The sequence below is a fragment of the Gavia stellata genome, chromosome 1, assembly GCF_030936135.1.
Source record: "Gavia stellata isolate bGavSte3 chromosome 1, bGavSte3.hap2, whole genome shotgun sequence".
In the NCBI taxonomy this organism is placed as follows: domain Eukaryota; kingdom Metazoa; phylum Chordata; class Aves; order Gaviiformes; family Gaviidae; genus Gavia; species Gavia stellata.
The window spans coordinates 60,491,045-60,514,697 of record NC_082594.1 but is presented as its reverse complement, the minus strand read 5'-3'; the positions used below and the strand labels follow the sequence as shown (position 1 = coordinate 60,514,697).

The window sequence follows — 23,653 nt, the reverse complement described above, 5'->3', positions numbered from 1 at the left end:
GGTACTTAAAAGCATTACGGATGCTTATATTTCATTTACAATAAAAGGAATCTTTGTTTTTAAGGTTTACATCTCAAAACAACAAAAAATTCAATATGACGTTGCATTGATTTGTCTCTATAGAAACCAGGAGCACGACTCTTAGTGTTTTGATGGTGATGCTCTGCTCACCAACAAGCTCCACTGCATTTGGAAAACATCTGTTTTAGTTTACAAACTTAGAAGTTTTAAAAGCTATGATGCACGTATTATTTTTTAACTGCTTATTTTACATGTTCCAGTATTTTGGGTGGGGAAGGAAATACTATTTTTATTTAAATTGCATTTCTAAGTACATTTCTTATCACAAAGAGTGTGAAAGTGCTTTTATCATTAAAATGCTACCTTGGAAGAAGCCATTACTGGGGGGAAAGCAGTGAAGACATTGAACTATGTTCATTTCCTTGCTCATTCCATTTTAACTCCAAAACATATCTTGTAATGCCAATACAATATGTTTCAACAGAGCAGTCAAAAAAATCATCTTTTCTGGCTCTCTCCCTCATTTTTTCCAGAAATATATCTTGCCTATCCAAGTGTCTAAAATAGGATTTTCCTGCCTAGCTCTTTGCCTGGAAAAGTGTTAGTATTTCCCTATCAATTTTTGGCACCTGCCAGCTTAGTCTCCCCTTTCTATACCACAGGCACAATGTCTTCAGGCATGTGCGTCCTTCATTCACAGGCTGAATGAAACCACAGCGTTAGGAATTTTGTGAATGTTACCATCACAAAATTAATTCACTGTTTAAAAACTGTGGCTGCTATAACAGACCTACATTTTCCTGTTCTGAAGAACACTTTGTACTGCATGTAGTCTTATACATTCCAGCTGCTGGTTGTATATGAAGTCTTTACATTTGTTTCCAACCTTCGATCCTTTTCTTCTTCTCACTTTCACCACATTAAGTTTCCTATATGCATTTTGATTCTTTTTCAGCCAAGCAATAAGCCATGGCAGAGTGGAACTCTTGGCTTCTGATGCTTGCCAGAAGGTGTTACGAGGTATGCAGCCAACGTAATGCTCAGTCTGATCCATTTTTGAAAAAGGATTTAAAAATTCAGACTGACAGTTCAGAATACAAACAAAAACTTGAGGTTTTGACATTGCTATGACAAAAAAAAGTGTGCTTAAGGAAAGCAAGTACTTATTATAAAGCTGTCAAGTAGATGGCCAAATGAAATGTTAGCTTTTAGGTAGCAAAGAGACTCTGTATATAGTGACATTAAAATAGGGACAGAATTAGCAAAACTATGCATCAGCAATACTATATGACTCACTGAAAGACATTTAAAACCACTTATGTGACTAACATGAGGAGGAAAGACAGAGCAAAAGGGGAAGAACAGTGTACGGTGGGAATGTCCATTATGCCAAGACACTATGGGACTCTTCAACACCAGCCTCCGTCACTACACTTACAAGGTGACGATTTTGTCACAAAGTACAGATGGAGTAACATCACTCTCTAAAAGTACTGTCTTTTCTTCTGAGGCTAACCTAACAAAAAATTTTAAGCACCACAAAGTTATTTGATTTTATAGAATACACCGCCCAGAAATGCAGGTATTTCCCTTAAAGCAGCTTCTGAAATCATTGCTTCTCAGCAGCAACAAGGAATGACACAGTATCAGCAAGACCAAACCATAGCTCCATGAAGGGCTCACCTAAAGGGATGTGGGGGACACTGGGCTAGAGGAAAAGTTAAGCAGCAATGTTTTCATTTTTCTTGGATGCAGGAGAAAAGGAGAAGACTGAGGAAGCTCTCTGTGGGGGTGGAACTCCCCACACCCTTCCGACAAATGTGCACAAGAAGTGTGATGAAGACCATGTGTCTAGGCCATGCAGGAAGACCAACAGAGGGAAAGAGGGAAGAAGAAACATTCATACAGACTTGTGCTGTATGCTGTGTATATAGCATTACCCTGTGTATAGCAGGGTGTTTTTAAGGTGACGAAGGGAATAATAGGGGCAATTCCCCAATTCCCATTGATATGAAAGAAATCACATTGATAGAAGTGTTGCACCCCCACAATGGCAACATCTTTTGACTTGTCATCAATCCAGGCAATGTTTTCAGCTATCAACACAGGGTTCAGTTCATTACCGTCCAAGAATAATTAACTTTCTGGAGGGTATAATATTGCATTGAGACAATACAGGGAATGCATAATCCCATGGCAGCACTTAAAAAAATGGCCTATTTCTATAAGTTTATTAGCAATGTAATACTACTTGATACCCTTTTTTCATTATCTGACAAAACATTTTTACATATTTACTTGCAGTGAAAAATGTAGAACAGATGTGGTTCCTGTTTAAGTAGGAATTATGTTATTTGCTGTTTAATGGAGCCAACAAGGATAAAGAACTTCTAGAATATCATTTTTGTCATGGTCTGTATTATCCCACATCAAACTGCAGGGCAACCATTCATTTTCCCTTGCTGTTTTGTACATTTTGCCAGTTATCCATAAGGTCAGTAGTTGACTAAGAATCCATTTGTTTAAACGAAGCAAATAAAAAAAAATAAATGTTTCCGTTTAATGTTTCCACTGCTAACTTTCCATCAAATTGCAAGAATTGGATAAAAAATGTTTTCCATGACTATGAGCTTGTTACAGAAGTCAATCCACCACTTATCTCTAGAAAGCATTAATTTATGCCTCTCTGTTGAAAAGATGCTTAAACTTTAAACAAGAAAGCTTGTTCCCAGGATCGTTCCTGCTTAGAGACTTGGTAGTGGTCATTTAGAAATGTGGTCATTTAGAAACTAGAAACAGACACTCATATTTTATAAAGTATGATAAATACTGCAAAAGATGAAAGTTCTTAGTCTTAACAGATTAAAATCAATGGTTATGCATCCCTTTCACAGAATCACAGAATGATAGGGGTTGGAAGGGACCTCTGGAGATCATCTGGTCCAACCCCCCCACCAGAGCAGGTTCACCTAGAGCAGATTGCACAGGAATGCGTCCAGGCAAGTTTTGAATAGCTCCAGAGAAGGAGTCTCCACAACATCTCTGGGCAGCTGGTTCCAGTGCTCTGCCACCCTCAAAGTAAAGAAGTTCCTCCTCATGTTTAGATGGAACTACCTATGATCGAGTTTGTGCCCATTACCTCTTGCCCTGTCACTGGGCACCACTGAAAAAAGACTGGCCCCATCCTCCTGGCACCCACCCCTTAAGTATTTATAAGCATTAATAAGATCCCCTCTCAGTCTTCTCTTCTCCAGACTAAAAAGACCCAAGTCCCTCAACCTTTCCTCATAAGAAAGATGTTCCAGTCCTCTAATCATCTTTGTAGCCCTTTGCTGTACCCTCTCCAGCAGCTCCCCGTCCTTCTTGAACCGGGGAGCCCAGAACTGGACACAGTACTCCAAATGTGGCCTCACCAGGGCAGAGTAGAGGCGGGGGGAAAACCTCCCTCAACCTGCTAGCCACACTCTTCTTGATGCACCCCAGGATGCCACTGGCCTTCCTGGCCACAAGGGCACATTGGTGGCTCATGGTCATCCTGTTGCCCACCAGGACTCCCAGGTCCCTTTCCACAGAGCTGCCTTCGAGCAGGTCAGTCCCTAACCTGTACTGATCCATGGGGTTATTCTTCCCCATTGGCAGTACCCTATGCTTGCCTTTGTTGAATTTGATGAGGTTCCTCTCTGCCCAACTCTCCAGCCTGTCCAGGTCATGCTGAATGGCAGCGCAGCCTTCCAGTGTGTCAGCCACTCCTCCCAGTTTTGTGTCATCAGCAAACTTGCGGAGGGCACACTCTATCCCTTCATCAAGGTCATTGATGAATATATTGAGCAGGACTGGACCCAGTACAGACCCCTGAGGAACACCACTTGTTATAGTCCTCCAACTAGACTCTGTGCCACTAATCACAACCCTCTGAGCTCTATCTATCAGCCACTTTTCAATCCACCCCACTGTCCATCTAACCCATACTTCCTAAGCTTGCCTATGAGGATGATGCAGGAGATGGTGTCGAAAGCCTTGCTGAAGTCAAGGTAGACAACATCTACTCCCCTCCCCTCATCTATCCATCCAGTCATGCCATTGTAGAAGGCTATCAGATTGGGCAGACAGGACTTCCCCTTGGTGAATCCATGTTGACTACTTCTGATAACCTTCTTTTCCTCCAGGTGCTTTGAGATGACATCCAGAATGAGCTGTTCCATTATCTTTCCAGGGATGGAGGTGAGGCTGACTGGCCTGTAGTTTCCTGGGTCTTTCTTCTTGCCCTTTTTGAAGACCGGAGTGACACTGGCTTTCCTCCAGTCCTCAGGCACCTCACCAGTTCTCCAGGACCTTTCAAAGATGATGGAGAGTGGCCCAGCAATGACTTCTGCCAGCTCCCTCAGCACTTGCAGGTGCATCGCATCAGGACCCATGGACTTGTGGATGTTCAGTTTACTTAACTGGTCTCTAACTTGATCCTCCTCAGCCAAGGGAAAGTCTTCCTTCTTCCAGACTTTCTCTGTCACCTCCAAAGTCGGGGACTCCTGAGGGCTGGCCAGAGCAGTAAAGACTGAAGCAAAGAAGGCACTGAGTAACTCCACCTTCTCTGCATCATCTATCACCATGGCACCTGTCTCATTCAACAGCGGGCCCACATTTTCTCTAGTTTTCCTTTTGCCTCCGATGTACTTGAAGAAACCCTTCCTGTTGACCTTGACATCCCTTGCCAGGTTTAATTCCAAGGAGGCCTTGGCTTTCCTTGTTTCATCCCTGCATACTCTGACAGCATTCTTGTAATCTTCTCAAGTGGTCAGTCCCTTCTTCCACGTACTGTAAACTTCCTTCTTCCACTTGAGCTTTTTCAGAAGCTCCCTGCTCAACCATACAGGTCTCCTGCTTCCCTTGTTTGATTTCTTGGTCTTAGGGATGCACCGATCCTGAGCTTGGAGGAAGTGGGATTTGAATATCACCCAGCTCTCTTGAGCCCCCCTACCCTCTAGAGCCCTAACCCATGGGACTTCTCCAAGCAGTTCCTTGAGGAGATCAAAGTTAGTCCTCCTGAAGTCCAAGGTTGCAATCCTACTTGTCGTTTTATGCATACTGCACATGATCCTAAACTCTATCTTCTCATGATCGCTACAACCAAGGCTGCCACCAACCTTAATGTCCTCCACCAGTCCCTCTTTGCTTGTAATATAAATATCATTATATAATATAATATTATTTAATTATTTATAATTATAGAATTATTCTATTTAGAAACATAACAGTATGACAAAAACTATGATTACACTACCACAGATCCTTCTCACTAAGGCAGAACACCAGGCCGAGAACTCGTTTCACAGCAGCATCAAAGAAAATCAGCCTCAAAGAGACCTCTGGAAGAGATCACCTGGTCAACTTCTGTGCCTGGAGGCACACACAAGTGTGTGTTGATCCTTCCTGACAGATATTTGTCCAACCTGTTCTTGAACCCCCCAGTGACAAAAGATTCCACAGTGTCCCTAAGACAAGCTTTTTTCTATGGTCAAAACCATTCCCTCTCTTGGGAATATTAAAAGCAATGCACAGATAATTCAGAGTAAAATTTCAGTGTGCTGTGCCACCTATTCCAGGACGGAGAAAGGGGTGGACCAGGAAGAAACGATGATACAGCAGTGGACACCTGATCTATGCCTGTTTTAAAGATTCTGTGGTTTAGATTCATGTGCTACTAGGAGCCTCTACAACTGAACAACATCTGCATGAATAAAATATGAGCTAAGAAACAGTATTCCATTTCCTACAACTGTGGTTAACTTTTACAAGGTCGGTGAATACCCAAGGCAGTTCAGCTCCTCTTGAAGGCATGCCTCCTTTAAGAAAATACAGTCCTGGGACACAAATGTGAGAGCAGAGGTCATTGGTTTGAGAAAGAGCCATCAGGAAGTGTAAAGAGAGTGAAGGTGGGTCTAACTTCCACTCAGGTCCTCCTGGAAACTATTCTTTGATGAGCCGGAGGTATGGATTAGGAAACCTGTGAAAAGCAGTACCAAGGAATTGGGCCAGATAGAGACCACCCAAAAAGCAGAAGAGACTCTGAGAACAGGGACTGGAACTAGGCAAAACGATTTGGCAATTGGAGATAACCAGAATGTTCAGAGTGGGGCTGGCAACAACTGCTCATACAGAAAAAGATGGAGGAAAAGCCAAGACAACACCTGAAACCCTGAAAGACAGAGGACTAGAAGCCTATATGAAAGCCCAGAGGAACTATGTCCTTGTTTTGAAAGAGCTTGATAAATGATATCACAAGCAGAGTAAGATTATTTTAAAGACATCTAACTATGAGTTCCTTTGATAGGCACCCATGAAATAAAATGAAGTCTGTGGTCACTGTATTTAAATATAGCCTCCAAGACATTATCCTGCAAGAACTTCATTCAAAAAATTCTCACGTGATATGTCTCTTTGAAACCACCTATTGCACTATATTTTCTGGGTAATATTTGTAAATAAAATCTCTTACAACCTGCACATAAGTGTAGCAGACATACATTTAAGCAATTAACAGTTGCATTTAAAATGGAATTTTCTTATTGACAAAACAAATCCCACAGAACTCATATACAAAAGCATTAACATGGTGAGGGGAGAGGGGATTGACACATACCCTGCTCATCCAATTACAAAATCTTAATCTCATTTTCACTTTCCAAATCAGCAGACCATTTAATAAAACTTGGTATAGTTCTGTCAGTGTAACAGATTCCTTAATTAATACAGCAGAGTCTAACTCTTTGAAAGATTGGTTTTCATTTATCAGAATGTTTTCACACAAAAGTCTCATTTCTGCTAAGTCCAACTCTGCCAGTCTGGAGAAAAATTATTTTAGTAAATGTCCTGTCAAACTACTGCTGAGTAACATGTGACTCTTTAAAGTAGTGCAAAACACAGAAGAAAAACAAAACAGAAAATCATGTAAAATATTGTCAAGCTTAAAACCATTGTTAACTTTGGAGATTTCATTACTGTTATTATTGTTTTACCATTACCATTTGCAGGTAAATGACAGGGTCTGTATGACGCTGCTGTACTTTTGTCTGCTATTAACCGGAGATTCTGGTCAAACAAGGGAAGGAAATGTTGTGAGACCAATTTTCTGTTGGCATAGCTGTATTGATTTCATTAGACTTATGTCAGCAGAAAACATAGGCTTCTGTTTAGATTTTAAAAAAAGCCACACCATTTGCTTTTATTAAACCATTGTTTTAACCTGAAGAGGAGAGATGAGTGACAGGATCTGCTCCTAAATCTAACAAATTACATGACTGGGGTTTGGTAATTTTGCCAATCCCATCTCCAATCAATTTTTGGTTGTATTTGTGCATCGCATACACAAAGCTAGTAGGAAGTTAAGCATTATAAATCTTGAAAAGACCTTGCACAATTATTTTTTACTGTGATACACAAATTTATGCCACAGTTAAGCCTCTCTGTTTAGAAGAGGCCACATAGAAAGGAAAGCAGTTTATAACCAATGCCAATGATATGCTCTAACATTTCTCCTCTATGCTTCAATTAATTAAGCAGTCTTGGGGAAAAAAAGGCAGTAGGAAATGTACCAGTCCATCTCACTGTAAGATGATACCCTAAAGCACTGGGAATGAGAAAGAGATATGTTTGGGAAAGAGAATAAGAGTTCACTGTATCTGGGGTTGGTGGAGGAACAGGTTACGCAGAGTGGCTCATTCTAGGAAGTCCTCAGATTGATTTCAGTAACAGAAGCAGGAAAGACGTTGCTCCAAGAGCTCTCAGGGGCACACCAGCCTTAGGTTAAGCTGCAGGGTCTGAATCAGACAGGCTTAAGAAGCTAAATGAGAGGTGGGCCAGCTAAAACTGATCTTTTTTTTTCATAAAGGATAATTGTAAAAATAAAACTCAGCCATTTTGCCATAAATAAAAGGATTTCCACAAATGCAGACTGTAGGCAAACCCACATAAATGGAGAGTAGTTGTATTCAATTGCAATTGCTCATACATTCTCAATTCCCATCTAGAGAAACTGTCCTTTCTGGAGGTGATGGACAATTTTCTTTCAGTGATAGCTGGCACCTGGATCTCTTCCTAAGCACAGACTGGGAGTTGTGCTTCATGACACTTGCTGTGATTGGGATGAGGATTATCTGTGGCTTGAAACAGAAGTGAGAATGAAACAAAATTCTTTCAAAAGATGATCATTAAAAGTACCAGTCCTGCAACAGTACTCCAATGAAGTGCTTCAAGACCATTTTCTGATTTTAAATACCTTTTTTACTAGTTATCTGATTCCCACAGAATTTACCTGACTACAAAGGCACCAGACAAAAAGCTAAGTAAATTTGTAATACTGACTTCTATGATTCTGTAACAGAAGGTCTCAGCCTTATCACTGCAAGTCAGACTACAGTTATACAATTAATTCATTGTGGCTATTCTTTCCAGTTTAAAAACTGCTTGAGAGAGAGCCAAGTCAGAGGAAATTATTAGGGTAAAAGTGTGGTATGTTCTCAGAGCCTGCATAACAGGATTTTTACATGTAAAGCATATATTGATTAAAAGGCACAATTCTGCAAAAGCGTTCAGGAAAACCACACTGAAAACCACACTATGGCTTTTTGTCATGGCATCGCCACTATTCAGCACGATTTGGACCTTCCACAAGTATGCTCATAAGATGAAATTGGTTGTCCTTCTCCATTTCACTTCTTCCCTGTTCCTGAAGTGAGAGTTCGGAACTTCTCCAGTAATCCTTTAAAGCATGAGTTTACAAAACACATTTTGAGGACTGTTCTCTGGAATGCAGTCTACCAGGCATGTCACTGCACCTGCAGTTGTCAACATTTCTTTATAACCTTTTCATGGTAAGCTTAAAAGGATATGAACTTAAAACCTCTTTCTGTTTAAAAGCCTATCGTTCTGGCATAGCTTTGAAAATGGCTACTCTTAGCTTGACTAATGAAACTTATTTCAGAATATTCTGAATGAGCAAACTTTGTCTGACCGATTTTCTGTGTGACTGACCTGCTACAAATTCACCTCCTCATTTATAGGTGGAACACTTTTAAGCTGGAAACACACTGGGTGTTTTCATAAATCAAAGCTGCTCTCACTTGGATAATGATACGTAGGAATCAACAATTCAGTAGTATGTAACGCACAGATGGTTCTTTGGAAAAGGAATACATGACTATTATTTGTATGAAATAGTATTTTTAGCATCTAACCATGAAAAAAAATGTTTTTTTGACACAGCCTTAACTGATAATTTTCATACTATCACATTTTATTCTGGTACCTGATGGGGACTCAGTGGTTTGAGAGTCCCTGAGCAGGACTCAGATACTTGTGCTCTCTTCTGAGTCTCACCATCAATCTAAGATGATCAGGAGGCATATTTTTGATCTTTGACCCTCAACTTCCCCTCTCTTCAATATCAGAAGAAAAATATATACCTTCTAGTAACTTGTTGCAAGAACTGCAAAGAAAGGTGTATATCACAGCTGGATGCTGTGATCATTACAGTCCAGTGCCATATACCGGACAGGTTCACACTGTCTGAAGTGAGGCTTGCATTCTTTTCTGGAGGGGAGGAATCTATCCTGCTTGTATGAGCATGGCACTACCAGCTGATTTTACCATCAGCTTGTGGTCCCTAAGAATCCAGTAAACCCTGTTCAAAGGGAAAGAGAGATTACAGTTGAGTGTCTCAAAGATTCTCCAAAGTAAACAAGATAATCACCACATGGCTACGTGAGAAAGAAAGGGAAAGTGGTTAAATTTCAGCTTCTGAACTATGCCTTTGGAAAATAGGTAATTCACAACAGAAATGTATTTTAGACATCCAGATTTGTTACTAGTTTAAAAGTCACAGGAATTGCTCCCAGGACGAGTCAAAAACTGTATAGGTGTATAACTGAAAAGACAAAATCCCTCAACTAATTTTCTTTTTTTTTTTTTGGAGCACATACTCACCAGGACATACAGACATAGAAATGGATTGGATTATGTAAGTTTACCTCTTGTTCACAGACAAATGCCATTCATTATTCACCTCTAAAAGAAACGCCTGTATCTTCGTCTGCTGAAACGCCTTTCAAACCATATACCAGCTCTACTTGTATCCAAGAATTTCTGAAGGGGAAAGGACAGACAAGAAATGAGTCTGGGTGTTTCAGGAAGTGGGGAGGAAGAGGGTTTTCTTAAGAAGAGGGGCTTCTGGCTTCTGAGACTCAGTCAGCTTGCACCATTGAGTTTAGCAAATATCCAGTTACTTTGTGCAAAACATAGTTTAAAACACATGGAGTGAGGAAATAGGGCGTGAGGAAATCTGTGTTACATGACAACAAACTGCTTTGCCATATGTGTTCTCCACATCTCAGACAAATGAATGGACTAAGGTAAATGATTAACATTTATATCTTGCTTTAAATATGTTATCAAGTTTGTAAACTAAACCATTTCCAATGTCAGGAAGCAACGATTTCCCTCTGCACAAGCCCAAGCCCACTGGAGAAAACCATAATGAATACAAAATTAAAAGATGTATCATGGTGCAAAAGCACAGGACTCTTCATTAGAGGTAGAGAGTCAGATTTAGCATTTCTTAACTGTCAACCACGCAACTTCAAGATTTAAATAACTTTAATACATCCTTTTAATTAAATAGGAAATTACACACAAAAGAGGAAAAATACTTAAAAAGAGCTGGTTTTGCATTCAGTAGCCTCCAACTGTGGATCATGAAAGCTAACATCCCCAATATTTAAAATGACTGAGACCACCTGGTTTAAAAGACTGAACTGGAGCTGCTGGAAGCAGAGGACTGGAAAAAGCATGACTGAGGAAGCTGGACTGTGGCAGTCTGTTTGGGCCACGGGAGAATTCTCCCGCAGCTCGCTCGTGCCTCTCCCCATCCCCAGCATCGCCCCCAGGAACACAATACTGTGACCAGTTGCTCCAGATACAACATCTGCTGCTGCACGCTGCTGCCAAGGCAATAGCATTTGGCTGTAACATTTTCCAAATCACCAAGTTAATACTCAGTTCACTCCTGCCAGTGTCAGAGTTGGCCCTGCCAGTCACTTTCCCCATAAAATGCCCCAGATATGCCTCCAAAGACTCTGACTGCCACTCTTTAAGCCACTGGCAAGAAAATGCCCCAGATTATATCACTGCTGCTACTCAGGTGGACAGGCAGAAGCAGGTCTTAGGAGCGTTAGGAATGTAATTGCTCTTTCAAGAAAGGAAACAGGTGCAACTACCATTAAACTCTCCTGAATCTTTATTCCTCTTCATATGAGAATCTAATGATGTAACCGCTTGAGTTGGTGTTCCAGTCCACTCCCTATGTATCAACTCACAAGCCCCTATCTGCAAATAACGAGTCATTCCATCACTAGGAAAGGAAGCTTTTAAATAGCCTTTTAAAATATTGTTTAAAAGAACAGTTTTTCATTACGTACTCAGACTTGGAACAGAGGAGTGGAGGAAAACATACCTCATTGGGTATGGATATGTGTCTTTTCAATCTAGAATTATCGCTATGAGCAGGGCTTGCAAGTGGTTTGGGCCAAAACAATACTCTTTCTAGGTAAAAATAAAAAACTTCAAAGAAATCAAAGAAAAAACTCTAATAAAACCCCTCAAATTCCAGCTCTTTCACCTTTGCCTTGTTCTTCATAGTCCTTCCAGCTCCTAAGGAAATTTTCCTCCAGCAATACAACTGTGGTACACCACAAAGTAATGTGGCCTCCCTCCACCACCATATGCTCCAGTTAAAACACTGATAAGTTCCAGTGCCACATATATACTTTGGGGGCTTTCTTTGCATGGAAGCCAAGCACCAGTCCTTTTTAGGCACAAATTGCCCTTTTTCCTGGGACAGCACTAGCAATGTGTTCTTTCCTCCTAAAAAAGCTCATGGAAACTTTTTAAATGAGTGACATCTTCCTTGTCAGGATAAACTACCTGGGAACACCTACACTAAAAGGTCTACAGTCCAGTGGCAGAAGTGATGGATGGTTTGAAGCCCTTTCAGGACGATCTATGAACAATAAAACTTTAAATAAGCATAGAAAATCTTATCAAGCCAGTCAGTTTGTCTGACAAAGGCTGTCATAAGAACACTTACTGAAACCCATCCACTGATGAAGCAGGTAAGATCATTAATACACTCTTCTGTAACATTAAGTACACCATCTCTTTTCTATCATCCATATCTTTTCCATATTAATGATAATGAAACACAAACATTTATAAAAGGACTTAGTTGGTGAAAGCCATTTCATAAAGGGTATGCTTTCCAATAAATAAAAGAAGACTTCAGTTCACTATCCGCCCGTGAATAGCACAAAAATTCAAACCCACTTCAGAACACTTATTTACATCACCAAACTTGCACAAAGGTTTGCTTTTTCTCTGCAACAGATAAGCTTGTCACCCCAGTCTAAAGAAGGGCAAAAGGTGAAGGAGATGCTGCTCCCCCGCTGCTTTGCTGTTGGTGATGGGCTGCATTCCGGCTCTGCTAGGTGCTGCAAAAAGCCTCTCCTTCCACATTGCCAGTGTACTCACTTTTAGTTTTTAAATTAGCACGGATTTTCCACGAGTAGTATCTGCAGATAAAGGTGCTCAAAATGAGGGCTAGGCATTTAGCTACAGATCATTTAACAAGATACTTTTAAAATTCTTCCCTTCCAGTAATCTCCCTTGCAGTGCCTCTCTCTGAGCTTCCTCCTCGTGCCTCATTTGCCACTGCTATGAACGTACACACTGCATTTGGAACTACAGCAACTGTAGATGTATCAAAGTCTGCTTGAGTTTACCTAGATTAGGTACCAACAGCATAAAGCTGAGAATAATACAGGCTCTAGCTTGTGCTTTGTAAGTTTGCCAGGACCTTGTGCACTTTGCAAGCCAAGGAGCCTGCAATGAGTTCTATGCTACCACAATTTCACTTCTACTAGAATTTGGGGGACCTGTTTTGAGATGAATATGTATGCTATTATCACACCTACAAACCCCTACTCCACGAGGAAATGTCACTTAAACCAAGTTCTGAAATCCAGACTAAAGCAAACCAGGTCAGAGAAGAACTGCAACCTCCATTTTCATCAGTAGGCTCCTGCCCTATTTTTAACTTGGTCTTTTTAGGAGGCTGTGTCTCCAACGACCACATGTGCCACAGCTGAATCTTCACAAACGTGGCCTCTGCCAGAGAAGAGGCTTACACCTGTTCTCAAAATCCAGGGTTTTGAATTTCACTTTGGATCAAATGGCAATCAGTGCAGGTCACAGACTGGCTTTTCTTCGCACTTTTAGCAAGAAATGCTGCTCAATGAAAAATCAGTGTGTCAGACCTCCCTTCAATACAAATACAAAGTACAGTTGTTAGAGCATTTCCAACTCAACTAAGACAGCTCTGTCTAAAAACACTATTCAGCTTTTGTGCAAAGAGCCATCCTCAGCTCCGTATGTTCTCCAAATACAGTATCACAGAATCACAGAATCACTAAGGTTGGAAAAGACCTATAAGATCATCAAGTCCAACCATAACTAACACCACCATGCCCATTAAACCATGTCCCACAATGCCTCGTCCACACGTTCCTTGAACACCTACCATTCTCAGTTTCCTATATCTCTCTCCAACTGATATATAGGGCCATATATCCAATAAACTCACAGGGATGCATAACTACGTATTACATCAATACTTTAATTCAGATTTATCTTGTACTTCTACATGCCCTCCTTGTCAATTTAATTTTTCACTTGTGTTCTCTGCATAGTTTAAAGCCTTACACAGTGGAAAATAATGGCACTGATATCTTTCTGTCCTTCATGTAACTATGATAACACTCCTGGCTGTGAAAATCTATGACTAACACTGCCATTACATCGCTGAACTAGTCTTAAAATAGGTACAGCACTTACAGTAACTACAGCTTTGGAGAAAGAAACAGAAAAATTTTTCACTGGCCTGAACAGCAGCAACGGAAGTCCCCCAGCAACTGCTTACGGCAGTGGTAAATCATGAAGTACCACTATTATTCAGTAGCTGTAAAAGGTACTTCAGTTTGGAAGAAAAATTGTTTATAAATTCTTAATAACTATGGGAAAACAAAGACAATTAATATAGTTCTGAGCAAAGAGGAACCTTCTTCATATGTCGGTCTCTATCGTGTCACTGAATTGTGTCTGCCTCTTGATCTCAGCAACTATGAGCAGTGCAATCATCCTGTCTCATGTCCCAGCTGGTGATTTCTATGGTCCGTTCTCTAGGAACATATAGAGTGTTTCCACTCCAGTTGGCCATGGAAGTCTACGCTTAGTTTACTTTTTTTATCTTCATTAATCACAGGCACAGTAAAAAAGACTAACTAAAAAAAAAATTCACTAAAATTGATCTTCCTCTATACTGCAAAACCACAGAAAAATAGGTATCAAGCAGCGATGTGATAGGAATTAGTTCTGCATTCCACTTTCCTTTGCATGCAACACAGGCTCCACTTAACGCTAAGAAAGCCTGAGGCAATATGAAACTGTCTGAGGTCAGAACTACTATTTGCAAATAAAGAGCCACAAATATATTGTCTGCTCTGAATGAAGCATAAATCCTTTGGGATTTTGATTCAGTGTTTGATTCAGTCTTCCTCCTCTTAGCTGATCTCCTTGAAGACCAGCAGCAAATGACAAAATAAAGATGTCACCAACATTGCAAAGAGAATGACACTATTGGGACTTTACTCTTCTTTCCTCTACACCCTATGATACTGCAGGCAGATAAAAAGGCCACTGAGGACAAAAGGCAAAAGAATGATCAGAATTCCCTCTAAAGCACCTGGAAACATCATGGAAGGGAAATACAGCACAGAAGTCTCAAGGGAGAGTAAAAGGACAGAGACACTTGCATCTGCTCTTCTTCATTACTCATGGCAATATCTCTTTCCCATTGCTTATACAAGGTGATAAAAAAAAGCAATTCATAAACAGATGTACATCTTCTCTATCTTCAGACCTTCCCTCTTCAGAATATGGGTGTCCAACAACTGGTCCAGAAGGTGGATCTAACCCAGAAAATGCCTTGAAGATAATGAGCTGCATATTGAGCAACTAAGTACTTTGTTTAGCTTGGGACAGGAGAAGGAAGTGGAGGTATGTCTGAACTGACTGGCAGGGAAACACAGTTATCTCTGGCACTCATGACTCAAACAACTCTGCCTGTCCAACTCTGAATATGAACATCACCAGTGATTAGACATCAGTCACTTGAAAAAGGCATCACTCTGGCAGCTTGAAAAGTAGCTTGTTCGAAACAGCATTAATCTCAAATACCATGGCTCTCTAGAGGAATATTCAATTAGTGTCTAGAAGTTCTGCATGCGGTACCAGTCAGCTGTTACTGTTGTACTCATCAGGAGAGACCCACAATGAAACAGGACAGCAAATATCAACATAAAAATAGGAAAAAGAAAAACAAAGCAGGAAACAGGAATAGAATCGCAGTAAGACATTTTAGCTATTCACATAGAGGAAACACCATTTCATCATCAAGTCAAAAAATGTGCTCAAAAATGCAAAGAAAGGGAGGTATGTCATATACATGGGAAATCAGCTTGGTGGTGTAACGTTAAGAAACATCAGAAGATGCAGTTCACTGAATGGTTGGGTGGCAGGGATGTTATTCATACAACATAAGGATCAGTCTCCTGACAGTTATACTACATCTGACCATCTTTTCTATGCTCCCTTCCTCCCATATACACACAACTTAAGTGACTAAAAATGTGGGGTAAAAATGAAAAGGGCAGCAAGCACAGCCTGAAAGAAGGAGTTTCACCGCCCGGATCCAGACCACGTGTCCCAGCCCTGGAGGAGTTATCCAGGGCCACTCTCCTACAGTGCTGGGCAGCCCTGGACTCCAACAAAGTCAGCTGAACTTTCAGCACCGTTGTCAAAAAAACAAACCTAACAAGTAAAACCCCTAGGCCCTTCATAGCTGTTTCCCTTCCCATGACTTTGAACTGAATTTTTTACTACTTTTTTCCAGAAGAGTGAATTTAAATTATTTGACATCTCAGTGGTAACACAGCTTCAATAGTCCAGCTACAAAAGGTGACAACTACAAAAAATTGTTTTTTAAAAAACGTTTAAACACTTAACATTCACATCTTTGAACTGCTGCACGAAGTGCTACACAAAAGCTAAATATTGTTAGAAATCTCTTGTATTTGTTTATCCTGTCACCACCCCTTCCCACCAAAGCACTGACAAAACTTGCAGCCACTGCTCGTGACATGAACAGGAACATAATAGTGGAGTTTGTAGCAGAATATTAAAATAGAAGGAGGTTTCAGAATTTATATAATTACCCTAGCAACAACAACAAGCGTATTGAAATCACACCACCAATCAGAAAATTCACATTTGGGACAGCAAAGCACTGAAATGATTGGCAGACTCCTGATATTTCTTACGTAACTGCATCTAACACTGCTAACTACAGAGTCTGTAAATCAGTTTCTCCACAAAACTCTGAAGTCATAGGTGCCAAATGCAAATATTTTTCTCATAATACCATCCTTGATCTTTTCATGTTATTATTGGACTTCTTATTCTTAGCTACATTGTTGCTAAAATAAGTTACTCTTTTTTTCCTACAAAATTTGCCAAACCCACTGCTGGAATACATTTGTATTGTCCTTTTACTAGGAGAATTCCTGTAACATTCCCATTGACCTAATTGCAGTTTTTGGCCTGAAAAGATGACACGTTTGTGTGAATCTGGTAAAGTTGTTGAAGCAGGGATAGTAGAAATGAAGTACCCTTCTGGCCCCTTTCATCAAGCTCCAGGCTGAATCCCCTTAGGAATGTGATGGCATTTCTTCTCCCTGCTTTTTTATAAATCCTATTCTAAGCTGCTTAAAAAAAAAAAAAGTCCAAAATCTGACCGAAATAGCCCAGAAACTTAAGTAAAGGCAGCTGGAAAGATCAAAGAGTGATAATGTTTAGATGCAAACCAAACGACATGTTCCAACAACTGGCAGGGACTAAATTCTGCCCCAGAAATGTGTGTTATTTCATCTGTCATTAAAGAACACAGTGTCAATGGGGAGATCTCTGAAACCACAATACAATTACATTGTTTTAAGTCTCTATTTGGATAGCATTATCATTACTTAGAGAAAAACAGAATTTTCACATTTATATGCCCTTCTTCCTCATAGCGGGAGAAGGAAAAAAAAAGACGGGACAAAATTGATTGTTCAGAGGTAGTTTAAAGCCTTGGTAGATAGCAAAGACCATCATTAGGCAAGCAGTTCAAATGCAGCAATATTGTATGAAAAATGCAAGCAATATTGTGTCCTGTATTAGATTCAAAACACAGTTTGCAAAGCCTCCAACCCAAAGCAGCTCCTGCTTTTGCCCCTGCTGCAGATGAAGCTCGCTTTGGGCAAAGTCCCACTTTATGGCAGAGACAGTGCCTTTGACTTGTATCCTTTAATCTGGTGAAATCCTTGAATGTGCCCACAATCCCATTTAGAGTCGTGGTTCAGGGACACATACATAACCGTGTCTCTACTGTATCAGTGTGCTGTGTTCCCAACATATTTCTGGTTATAAACTACACTCTTAATTTTCTAAGCTCCTGTCACCATACAGCAGCTTCCTTACCTGCGCAGATCTTCCCATCATAGATCTCGCACACCCAGTCATGGCACTCGCAGAGCGGACCGTAGTATTTGCCAGACTCAGTCACTTGGCAGATGCAGGTTCCACACTCGCATCTGCCTCTGTCACTGCACAGCTTCCCCCCTGGGACACGGCACCTGAATTCCGACTCAGCCCGGGACAGCCGGCACGAAGAAGGACTACGCAAACCGCTCCTGCGGAGGACAGCAAAGAGAACAAGCTGTGGTCAAAGCCAGGCTCTGCAGCTCAGAGCTGATGAGGGCTTGGCTCATGGGAAACCACCCTCCTGCCATGGCTTCAGCCGATCCCCAGAATATTGGTTTTAACGCCACCACTTTAGTTATGGTTGTAGACTATTACTTGCCTCAAATCACCCAATTTCCTTCTCTTTCATCAGAAATCTTGTTGCTGTCTGTGGGAATACTTACACTGCATTTTACTTACCTTGTTAATTGCATTAGGCTCCTCTTCTTTTTCATTATGTATATCTGGTATATATGCATATACATGTATAGTTTGATTATCTATCATGAAACATTTTGATCTAAATTATTCCAAAAGGTTTAGAGAAGATGTAAACATCCAAACATCTAGGTAGCGTAACAGGAATATATGATACCAAAAAGCAAACCTATGGCTGAGTCTAATAAAATACATTTGCCAAAGTAATCCTTCTGGTTGTCATATATATAGGATCCATGCTGCCACTGGAAAAGGAAACCAAAGTAATCACTGCTTTCCATGCAGTAGTGTAGTTCGTGGCAGTGGTTTTAGTAAAGTCAGCAGAATCCAGATGCTAGATCTGAAGATTTGCAGCTCTGCCATGCAATTGCACCATGCACTGGAGTACACAGAGATCACAACTTTCAGGACATACACAGGGAAAATCCCACGTTGCCTCAACAGGAGCTGGATTGTTGGAGAAAAGAACGAAGGACTGGCCAAGGCAAAAATAGGTGTTCACAACGCTAGGGAATACTGAGGATTCAGGTTACTAGTACCTGCACTTCTCAGACGCTAGATTTTGCAGGCTCTGGAGCAAAGGAGCTCTAGGAGCCGGCAGGTGCTGGCCCTGGTGGAGGGGAAGAGCGAAGGGCAGCGTGCCTCGCTGTGCCGCTGCACCAAAGAGCAGGAACACACAGGGGTTTGTGGTTGGGCGCCTGCTCCCCTCAGGCAGCAGAATTCAGAGATTTGGGTGTAAAGAGTCATCACTATCCAACTCTTCCCCCTTCACCGCTTTAAAGATCTGCACCTCGGGCATGAAATACATCATTGCAACAAACCCCCGCAGTGTACACGACACCTATGTAGGTTCACAGCGACCCAGAGCACTTCCCTCAATGTCGCTTCCAAACAGACAGAAGAAGAGATGGCTAACTGCTCCACCGCTCCCTCCGCAACCCCAGCCTCCACACTCCTGACATTTCATAAATCAGTTGCAACCTCCCGGGAGGCTTCAGAGCCACACTTACCGCAGGGCCGGGGGGCCGGCCGGCGGCGCGGGGTGACCGGCCGGCAGGAAGGTGACCAGCAGCAGCACCACCAGCCCTGGCAGCCCCTGCGCGTACATGGTGCGAGCTGCGCTACGCTGTACCTGGAACTCGCCCGCAGACGGACAGACGGCCGGACAGACCCACCGGGCGTGCAGAGAGCTCTGAGCTGGACAAGCCCAGCTCCAGGGCTGCTCCTCCTGTGCTGCAGTGGCTCTGATTAGCTGCCTGGGAGCGGGATTTGGGCAGCGCTCTGGGAGGGAGGCCGGTGCCAAACCCCGAAGTTTACAGTCTAGGCAGGGGAGTAATTAGAAACACTTGCGCAGCCAGATGGTTTATTTTGATGTTTTAAAAGTGACCCGTTCACAGATGTGAGCGAACTGTCTCATTCCCAAAGTGCAGGCACCATAAGTATTTGAGGTATGTGTATCCCCCATCCTTTGACGGATGGCTGCGTGGGATAATCTGTGTAACGTGGTGGCGGAAACTGGGGGAAACGCGCACCGCTGAGGAGACGGGACCAGTGCTCCCCAGCTGCAGCATCCCTGCCTGGCTGCTGGAGCACCTCCCTCCTGCCTGCCTTCCCAGGTCCCTCCCTCCCCTCCTTTCCCCAAGGTTACCTGCCCACAGCATCGCACTCTGCAACACTGCGGGCCACCAACCTACACCAGCCTGAGTGACTGCAAATTAAAAAATACTGTTAGTTAGCCGTTTCCTAATGCCTCATTAAAACGCATAGTACAATACTTCATCGTAGCAGTGGGAGATTTTGGAAGTGCTTTAAAACTAAGCTAAAATGAGGGATAGTCTCTCGAAATAAATGAAATTTGTCAGGAATGGCCACGTGCATTTATTTCTTCATGCTACGGAAAACTTGCAACGCTTTTTAACCCTTCTGGTTGTCTGGGGAAATTGCTGACTGCCAGATACCTCCCTGGGATGGAAAGCTCTTAAAGAAACAAACTGCCACCACAAAAGATAGTAGGATATAGGTGTCCTAGTCTACACACACACACGTGCATTTTTAAAGCAGGCAGCCGACAGAAGAAACTTTCACTGGTTCCGGACCCCATATTGGAGATTAAAGCCCTCAGTGGCTTTCTCAAAATGAATAACTCTTGTTTTATTTTCATATCAAATATACGGTATACCACAGATTATACTGTTCTAGAAAACATTTTAAGATTTGGTTAAAACTCCTTTGACTCAGATGGTGCTTTTCCCAAAAATGTAATTAGGTGTCTTACATTTAACACAGTGAACCCAAGGGTACAATTCCCAGGATTCCTGCTAACATAACTAGTTCTGGTAGTGATATTCCTGAAAAAAAAAAAAAAAAAATCAAACATTTAACTTCACTCTGCTGGTCTTATAGATGCCAAAAGAACCTTTAAAGTCCAGTTTGGGTCCCATAAAATCAAATTTTCAGTCAAGTAGCCATTCAGTTGAAATATAAACCTTAACTGAATGATGAAAGAAGAGACTGGACAAAATCTGTTCTAGCGTATTTCTAAAGAGACAATCTTATTCCCTGAAGATATACAGGTTAAAACCAAACATGATTCCAATTGACTATTAAAACATAAGACTTTTTTCTTATTTGAATATGTTATCTTGAAGTTGTGAAATGTAAAACTTTGCTCTCTACTTGTAGTGTACTGTCCTCTATGCGGCACATAATTTTGCCCTAAAACATAAACAAGGAAAATTAGAGGAAAAAAAATCTCAAAACCCTGTATATAGCTGCTGCACGTTGTATAGTAAATTTTTAGCAGTCTTGCTGCCCTTTATAGTATATTTCACATTGCAAATATGTTACAGAATATTCTCATGCAATGCAGCTGTTAAAATACTATATTAAGAGTGATCCGTTGGCTTCAGTCTTGCGAATGCTTACAGCTGTGCTAACCTCATGCATTTGACTTTGATGTATCTAGTGAAAAGGTAACTAATATTGGCAGGCCTTTGTTTTTGACAGTCCTTGAATTTTGAAGTCCATGCTTAATGCAGCACTATGTGTTCTATCTGTGTGATAGTTTTTAAAATTTATTTGTAGTGCTACAATAAAAAAAATAAATAATTAAAACCCCTTAGATTCAAAAAGGGAGCAGTTTTTAGAACAATATGATTGTCAGAAATTGTAGTGCCATTAAGTCTGGAGTTAGAGAAGAATAAATAGAAAGCTTTGCATTTCAAACAATAGTAATTCCCTTTTGGCACTAAATTTATCTTTAATCCACACGCTAAAGTGATGCCATCTGCTCTTATCTTTCTCCTTTTTCCCTGTGCAGACTGGTGCTGATAGGTATTCACAGGACCTTCAAGCAGCCTGCAAACTATAACTTCAAATGAATGAGAAGACATCCATCATGATACGTTGACCTTATCACTCTCTTATTTTTTATTTATTTACAACTGTCAAGGTTTTAAGTAATACACACCCTTTGGCTGTGGACCTTTTGAATTTGGAGAAGGTGCCGTTACACAGTCCAAGGGTGCAGTATTTAAAATGTGCATCCATAGCTTAAGTTTAATAATTGCTTTCATGTGTACGTGCCTCTAATACAGTATCTCAATGCTCCTTTACTGGATTTTAACCTTTGCTCATATCTATTTAATTATTTAAGCCTAGAATGTTTGTATGCATGCATGTATAAATATGTATATATGCACACTAGATGTGTTTATATTTGGGAGTTAAATGGCTCCCAAACAGACTGTAAATTCAGTTTAAAGGGAGCCAGTCTTTCTAAATGAGAACCTGACAAGCAGTCTTAAGGACTGCTCACTTCCTTTCAGCCCCTCCTATATATATGATCTTAAGGAGCTTTGCTCTCTACTGGATAACATACACCTACATGAAGTACAGCACTCGTGAAATGTTATTTTTCCTACATATTGGAGTTTCAGACTAAGGCTTCAGACCTGTGGGTGCTTGGTAGATGTACACTTTACACATTGTAATGTCAGTACCTGTAGAGTAAAGGTAGAGAAGAGAAAGTCAACACAATGCTGAGGAGAAGGAGGAGGAGCTGGGACATACTGCTAATACTGAACAGCCTTGTGAAAAGTAGGCAACAGGTTTAAATAATACTTGTCAGACAAGAAATGCCTTAAAATAAAGATGTGGAATCAAGAAAATAAGTGCTGCTACACACACCTACACTTGAACCTCAGTTTAAGTATATCGCTATTAGTGTTCTTATTAAAAGTCTGCAGGGTTTGGTATGGTCAGAGATTGGGATAAGCTTTTCTCCTGCAATTTTATTTACCAGGAGAGGAACCAATAGTGTAATTTCCTATCCAAACTGGTGACAGCTCTTTTGTGGTTTCATAGGCTTCTGAACTGTGAAGAAGTGTGATATAACATTATGTGTGAAAACAAAGTTGCAGGCCCTGGGGTAGACTAGGTAATTCATAAGCAGTTATTTTTTAAAATTTTTTTTAAAGGCAAGCAATATCTTAACTTTGCCAGAATTGTTTTTGTAGTAAAGTAAATTAGAATAATACTAAAATATAAGGGGGGGGGAACAGAAGAAAAACTTTTTTACTGTAAGAAAGAGTGGTCTAACAGTGGAACAGATTGCACAGAGAGGTTGTGGAGTCTCCACCCTTGGAAATATTCAAGAGCTGTCTGGACAGGGTTCTGGGTAACTGGCTCTAGGCAACCCCGCTCTGAGCAGGCGGGTTGGACTAGACGATCTCCAGACATCCCTTCCAACCTCAAATATTCCATAATTCTATGACTCTGATGACACACTGTGCTACTGAACAAGATATGATTTGGTATGGGGAGGCAGATGGACTCTGCCTACTGCTTTATTACAGCCTCTTAGTGGCCAGCTTAACTTTGTTGTCACTTCAACGAAGCCATTAGGTTTGCAAACCACATTCCATGCTATTTTTAAGTATTTTTTTTTTAACAAAACAAAGCAAAATGCACATCCAGTGAACAGTCTAAGCTTAAAAACAACCGGAGACCACCAAAATTTGTCAAATAATCCTCCTGCGTTTCCATTGAAGCCATTTTAGTAACACCATGGGTTTATATCAGTGGAGACATTGCAGAGGCATTTGCTTACATGGCAATTTTCTAAAAGTAACCAGAAGCTGAAAATCCCATGTAACACACAAGTTATTATTTCTCCATAAAACGTGGAATGAGGAGAGTTGGAAGCTTCCAATGATTCTTCGTCACTTCTGTCAAAGATATACAATCACTAAATGAGATGGCTGTAAAGATCTATGACAAACCACTTTAACACCCACGGACCAAAATACTTGCTGGAGTTAACTAAAATCTGTTTAAATTAAACAGTTCAGAAATGCATGCAGCTGTTGAGACCATTGCTGCGCTAGCCGATGGCATCCTTGGAAGGGAGCAAGAGACACCAGAGAACACCAGAGCTGCGCAGAACAGAAAATCTTGTGTTCATTTTGCTGAC

General features: G+C 41.0%; 1 protein-coding gene across 1 annotated transcript in view; it reads right to left on the bottom strand.

Annotated features, from left to right (window-relative positions):
• The window catches only part of ITGBL1 (integrin subunit beta like 1), a 151,920-nt gene extending 132,632 nt beyond the window's left edge, over positions 1–19,288 (bottom strand). Inside the window, exons 1-2 of the mRNA XM_059823174.1 lie at positions 19,191–19,288; positions 17,701–17,912 (exon numbers count right to left, since the gene is read on the bottom strand). Of these exons, the coding sequence (XP_059679157.1) occupies positions 17,701–17,912; positions 19,191–19,288 (310 nt within the window). The remainder of the gene's footprint in view (positions 1–17,700; positions 17,913–19,190) is intronic.
• Positions 19,289–23,653: the final 4,365 nt, after the last annotated feature.